We start from the raw sequence: 6,850 nt of genomic DNA, 5'->3' as shown, positions 1-6,850 counted from the left end.
GTGCCTTTTATGAAACAAGTCAGTGAAAAGAAAAATATAGCTTATGAATTGTGAAATAAAAACCACAGAAAGTGAATTATAATGTATCATTTGTGAAACTGATTATTCTAAAATTTGAAACAATTTGTTTCAAAATAGTCAAATAGTTTATGTGAGAAATGTGCAGTTGAAATATATGTTTTTTTGTTCATATTTTCAAATAATCAGTTTTACATCGTATACGACAATTTCAATTTATGTAGTTATTATTTCACAATTCTGAAATAAGTTATTGGCTTGTTTCACATTTTCTGAACTGAAATGTGTTAGTCCACATACCAAATGTGAAATGTTGAAATTTAAATTTGTTTGAAATGTATCCAAGAACAGTGTAGGTTTAAAGGTCTTGGCGTCAAGAATTTAAATATATATATAATTTAAATACGAACTTATGGTTCAAAAGATATGAGTGTTTTTAATTTTCTAAGATGAAATAAAGTCTATGGATTTGTTTGCAAGGGAGAGAGAAGAGACTGATGCATGCGCCTCCTTCTCTGACAAAAAGTAGTACTTCGGGGCTGCTAGATTAACAAAAGTAGTACTCTGATGGTGGATCAGCTATTGAAATGCCAATATTTCATAAACAACGAAAATCTTTTAAACAACACAAGAGTCAATAAATGGTACGTGGTGTCACCAGTTGATAGGCTAGCAGGTTGCCGGTACCTACAGGAACGGCCCAATTTTCCGTTTCGTGGCCAGCACTAGTGCGAGGACGAGGAGGATGATTGGGCTGCGGCTCGTCATGGTTTCTTGGTGGTGGTTGCTCGCCTAACGTTCGTATCTGTTGCTTCCTGGTTTAGTCATGTTATCCAAATGGTAAATGGTGCATCTAAACACTCATTTAATGCTTAAGATACGGCGTATTATCCTGAGATCTTCTGCGATTAGCTTACTATGAAGTATGATTGCATATATAAAAGTTTGAGATATATGCTTCCTAGTATGGATTTGTGGAGCGTATCTCAAATGATTCAATCGAAGCTGATGAATTTATTTTCTTTTATTTATGATATGATACACCCACAGTAAGGTTGAACTAATAAGAAGAGACAAGGAGGGCAGCAGGAGGGAGAGACAGATCGAGAGACAATAAGCCACCACCATGGCCGTTGGCACATCCTCTCTGATGCTCGTCGGCGCTCTCCTCCTCCTCGTCCTCTCCTCGGCCACTGAAATCCACGGCGGGCCAAGCTCCAGAGCCGCGCCATGTTCCACTCTGGCCCAGCTCTGCACCAGCCTCGGACCTTGGTACGTAGCGCCGAACGTCTGCGTGTCCACGCTCTGCGTCGACCCCTCCTGCCGCTCTGCGCCCGACTTGCCGGAGCTCGCAGTGATCGCCACCAGGCTAACGGTGTACAACGCCACGGTGGCCAAGGCCAGCATCGAGCATGCGCTCGCCCACGCCAAGGATGGCAAGGCTAGGAAGGTCATGCAGTCGTGCCTCCAGCTCTACACAGGCGCCGTCCCAAAGCTGCAGTGGGCGGCGCGGTCGGTTGCTGCTGGGCGATATAGTGGTGTACCGGAGGTGCTAGAGGATGCATCTAAACATGTCTCATCTGAGTGCACCGATTTGGCCGGCAAGGTGGCACTTCCCAAGGAGAACGGCGAGTTCTTCATGATGGGCTACGTCGCGAAGGCCGTCGTCGAATGGGTGCAGCTTTTCGGCTGACCAATGGATGAATAACCCACTATTCCCCTCGGTAATAATAAGATAAAGACGCTGTCAAAGCTGTAACAACTATGCAATGTTGTATTTGTGGCCGGCCAATCAAGTCACCGTACCTCTTTGTTATTGTTGCGTGAATTCTCTACTCCTAATGAAGCAGTTGGTAGTCTACGACGGTCAATTTTAGTCCTATCAGAAACGGGTTTTTTTCATTCTTTTTTTCGCTGTTTTTTTTTCGTCACCTCCCCACCCCACCTCAGCCCACCCCACGCACGCATCCCAAAAATATCCACCCCGCGCGAACCAACCTGTGGTTGGATGGTTAGAGGGACTGTGGTATCCTCTCGATCCCCTCCCCGCAGGAGAAACGCGGTTCCTCTCGATCCCCTCCCGTCGCCGCCGCCGTCCTCTCGATCCCCCCATCTATCGTTGCCGCCGCCGCCGTCCGAGAGGGAGCGGCCGCCGCCGCCGCCTCTGCAAGGCAGGGCGGTTTGAACCCCGCAGCCGCCGAACTCCGGGAGATGCCGTCACCGCCTCTCCAGGGCAGGGCGGTTTCAGTCCCTGCCGCCGAACTCCGGAAGACGCCGTCGCCGCCGAACTCCATGACTCATGGCTGCCACACATCTTCCTCCACGCACGGCCGCACCCCTGCAAATCACAACCAGCGCCATGATGGCCATGGCCTTCCCACGCATCGGCGCTCCCCTGCAGATCTTGCTCCATCGATGGCCTGTACATCGGCCAAGGTCGAGGGCGCTGCACCATCCTTCTAGCGTGTGGACGGTCGCCGGTGGTAGGTCGACAAGGAGGAGGAGCCCATCAGCACGCCATGTCTCCCAGCCACTCCTGAGATGGGCGATCCAAAGGGATCAAAAGGAGGAAGAGGAGACCCCTTGTAGCGCAGATGTCCAACGTCCATGCTCTTCTTCATCCACCTGCCTCTCTTATCTCCTCTGGCTGGAGGTCGATGGCGGATCAATGCCTTTGCTCTGCCCTGCCCCGATCTGCAAGGAAGGAAGGCGGCAGCAGGGATTGGAGAGAGGAGACGAGAGGACGGATGCTGATCGGGGATAGACGAGGTGGTCTCGGTCCAGAGTAAGACGAGAATGACAACTGGAAGGCAAGACGACGTTGGATGGAAGGGAGATGGAGCGAGACAGAAGGGGCATGAGGAGAGGCCGCCGTGGATATTTTTGTAGCCACTCGCATGTGTGCTTGCTTGCTGATTTTCGCATGTGGGCGTGGTGTGCCCTTGCCGCTGTGCGTGGTGTGCTGTTGAACGTGTGTGTTGTGTGCTTGCTCTCGCGCTATCTGGTAAATCACCATGCACTTATTTTTCTTTTGCTAAACAATTCATGATCACCACACTACTGAACTCTTTCTTGAACAGAAGCCGCCTGAACTTAGAAGACGACAGAGGCGTCAGCAGCTGCAGGTGGCCCAGAGGTGGGGGAGTGGCAGTGTGGCACTGCCTGCAGTCGGTGGCCTTCTTGACAGCGCTGCGGGCGACGCTCCCCCCAACCAGCCCCATGGTGTGTCTGCAGGGGACGGAAATCGCGCGTCCACGAGGCCAGCACAAGATCAGACTGATCAGCTATGGTTGTGGTTCCTAGTTGCCCGAAGGTGAAAATACCATGCTGCTCGGTACTTGTCCTCCCATGTATGAACCGTTGCAGATGCAGGTGATGTGAACATATTTGTATGCGTGTATGTAGCCATGATGCAAAATTCAGTTTACGTGATGTGTGTCTTCAAAGAATTTGGCAGTTTTGGCACTAGGATTTTTTGGCTAAATGCATCGCCTCAACCATAAGTAGAACACAAACAATTGTGAGACATATCTGATTGATACATACGTGGACCTTTAGACAATATAGAACTGAATAGTTTTCATCATACCAATTAGCTACCTATTTTTTACATTTAAATTCTTTGTGAACTACTGTAATTGTTAGATACATATGAGTTTGAATAATTATTAGTAGCACGTACATGTCTATCATTGCTGATAATGCTAGGTACGTCCATAGTTTAATGAAAGATTTACAGTTTCGGTATTGTCCTAAATTATTTGTTGTTATATCCATGGTTTAATGAAAGCTTTACAGTTTATCTGGACGTCAAACATTCCAAGCTTCCTTTTTGACAGCCGACAGGTGAACTAAGAAAGGAAGGCTTGCTCGAAAAGTTTTACTGTCTTTCTGGCAACTTCTCAAACAAGTCAACATTATCACTCACCCTGTAGATGGCCGGAGAATGCGCAGAGCGCCAACGACAACCTCAAACAAATGCAGCAGAGCAAGGTGATGAATTCTCCCATGTTTCCTAATCCGAATTTTTGCTCGAATCTCTTGATTGTTTGATCCAGTTTGTTTTTACAGTACAATGATTCCTAATCTGAATCTTTGCTCGAATCGTTCGATCGATCCGTTTGTTGTTATCGTGGTGCCGGTCCCTGGCCCCGACGTACTAATCCTCGTCGCTGATGCCTCTGACCCAGTCTTCCTCATCGATGCGACTGAGTTTGAGATAATGCATAAGCATGCAGCTTCGCTTCTCAAGCAGAAGCAGACGCTGCTCCTTGACACTCTCCCCATCTAGATGTGTGTTGACATTTATCTTACCTTGTTTCGAACATAAATTGATTGTTTATCAAGTAGGAAAATTTGGTTTCCTCTGCATGGTGTGATATTGCTCCCTTTTCTAGGTCTAATTTATGAAGAAACAAGTACAGATGCTCTTCTAATCTAAAAAAGTAAAAAGAAAGAAACAAGTAGTATAGAGCTGCTGACAGACACTGACGTAAGAAAGAATTTTTCGTGCTTTGGGTACGTACTTTCTTTTAACCTTCTGGCACTGCTGTTTTATTAATTTTTCCAGATGTTGCAGTCTGTCAAATAGATCCATATCAGGTGGAAACCTAAATTAAGTTCATGCAAGGTGGAAACTATCTAGAAATATTTTCATAAATTGCGAAGAATCCTACTGATATTGTTGATGGGGCATTTCAAGATAAAACAGAAGATCTTCTCGGGTACAACTAGACTGCTTGCAGGAAAAACAAGTAATCTACTTGAATGGCTCTGCAATTACACCGAGGATGGAAAACTTATCCACTCTGCAGGTGTACTATTGGCTTCTCAAGAGTAGATCCATGAAGGCTGTTCCTCCAATATAAATGGTTGTAGAGAAGATAGGTTTGACATTATCCATAGACACATATTGAGGCTTTCTTTTTTCTTGAGATGCAGCAAAGGGTTCAAATGGAATGACAAAGAAACTTATAGAGGAAAGGAAAGCACATACTGATTGTGTAGGGCTTTTTGTTGATGTAATTTTCCATGCCGGTGAACCACTTTCTGCATATATTCAGGCGGATTCAGAGGTAAGCGTTTTTTATATGTTGCTGTTGCGGTGCCTCAGATGTCTGTTACTTCAAATTTTAATATTTCTATTTTACTATTGTTAGCTTTGTTTTGTGAAAAAAAAATCTTGTTTTGCGTATTTTAAATGTATCCGACCTAAGAATTTTGTAACTTCAACACATGTTTTGGCACTTGATTTTTGTTTCCATCGTATATCTTCTTTGAACGCCACATGTGATTGATGCACACACATACCATGCAAAATCAACTTTATCTCAAGTTAGACCCCAAGTACATGTGAAACATAATGGCGAACATGCGATACCTCTCCTACGGCAGATTAGGAGGTGGATTAGGAAGTCGGCCAGGCTGGTTAGAAAATTAAGGACGCATGTTAGAAAAGCAATTCATTGTTGTCATTTGATAAAGTATTCTATCTAATGCCTTCCTGTAGACACAAAAGGTTGTTTCGGAGAACACCCTCGTCGATGAGAACCAAAGACAGTCAAAAGAAAGTTTAGTGATGAAAAATTGACAATTAGTCAAAAGAAAGTTCCTTTAACTCCTCTGTCAGCTCTTGCCAATACAACCTACAAATAAAAGAAAGCTATAAGCATTGTCTCTTCAAATTGATTGTAATGTCAGCATAACGCTTGCTTCAAACAAATGATTGATTCGGGATAGCCTTAGTAACAAGTTTTGTGTCATCAATAATGGAGAGAATACAAACAAAGAACTCGAGGATAAAAGACATGTTAGTTCAGTTGATGATTAATCACTTGGAAGCATAAAACCATCTGAAGTTACTGTGCACTGGGAGAATGTTTGTATAGGTTAAAGAATAGAATTCACACAGTATGATCCTATTTAAACTCTAAAATATATTACATATATAGACATCACTTAAAAGGCATCCATAATCACTGACACCAAGCTTCATAATCAGATAATATGCCTCCTAACCTGAAACTTGTTAAATCGCAAAAGCACACTTCAAATAAGTGAGAAAGAAAATACTACTGAATATCCAATGTGAGGCACTAAATACTACTAAAATTGTGGATCACATACAGGAATTGATACTACTGGAAATATGATGAAAGTAAAAATTACTTTCTCAAGGGCTTCCTCGACTCCAGCATTACCTGCCATAGAAAGTCAAGGACATTCCGGTTTCAGCTCAAACTCAAGAAGCCCATACTCTAAATCAACACACATGCTCCAACGATGTCCATACCTTGGTTGTGACCCGATTGTCCTCGGCGGTGACGGGCTTTGCTTCCCTTTGGCGCCGCCGCTGCCGCGCACCGCGGGGTCTTCGTAGGGCTTCTTCCGCTTGGACCGCTTAGGCAAACCCGCCACCTCGTGATTCCTCTTGTTGGCGCCCGGGTGATCGCCACCGCCGGCCATGACGACGTTAGGTGGTGCTGGCGAACGAAGGAAGACGGGCAGCGAGCGAGGGTTTCTTGGTAGCGCCAGAGCAAGGCTTCGTCGTCGCGCTAAGCTTCGCCACCGCCCACCACAGGATCGAACAAATCGAGCCACCGTGGCGGTTAGAGGAAGATGCTGGCCTAGGGATGGGAGAACGGGCTCGGTGCGCGGCATGGAGGAGAGATTGTCGGGAGAGGAGGGGACAACCGACTTCGTGGAGTGGAGAGGAGGATGCAGCGACGTTGTTGATGGAAGGGAAGCGGCGGGGCCTGGAGCATGCTCGAGCTGAGAGAGTGAGATGAACTGTGCGGTGCCACTGTCTAGGGAGGATAAGGATGTATAGTAG

The 6,850-nt window shown here is 45.8% G+C and overlaps 1 protein-coding gene and 1 long non-coding RNA gene across 2 annotated transcripts; both read left to right on the top strand.

Moving 5' to 3' along the window:
- The first annotated feature begins 1,132 nt into the window (after positions 1-1,132).
- On the top strand, positions 1,133-1,879 carry LOC119280747. The gene has a single exon (XM_037561488.1). It carries the CDS (start codon positions 1,145-1,147, stop codon positions 1,709-1,711), a length of 567 nt encoding a protein of 188 aa, XP_037417385.1. The 5' UTR covers positions 1,133-1,144; the 3' UTR covers positions 1,712-1,879.
- Positions 1,880-2,255: 376 nt separating this feature from the next.
- LOC119274666 lies at positions 2,256-5,109 on the top strand. The gene is made up of 2 exons (XR_005135266.1): positions 2,256-3,022; positions 3,099-5,109. It is a non-coding gene; the product is annotated as an uncharacterized LOC119274666 (long non-coding RNA).
- The last annotated feature ends 1,741 nt before the right edge of the window (positions 5,110-6,850 follow it).

The sequence above is a fragment of the Triticum dicoccoides genome, chromosome 3B (genome assembly GCF_002162155.2).
Source record: "Triticum dicoccoides isolate Atlit2015 ecotype Zavitan chromosome 3B, WEW_v2.0, whole genome shotgun sequence".
In the NCBI taxonomy this organism is placed as follows: Eukaryota; Viridiplantae; Streptophyta; class Magnoliopsida; order Poales; family Poaceae; genus Triticum; species Triticum dicoccoides.
Note: the sequence above shows the minus strand (reverse complement) of the source record. Positions and strands in the feature narration are given on the sequence as shown.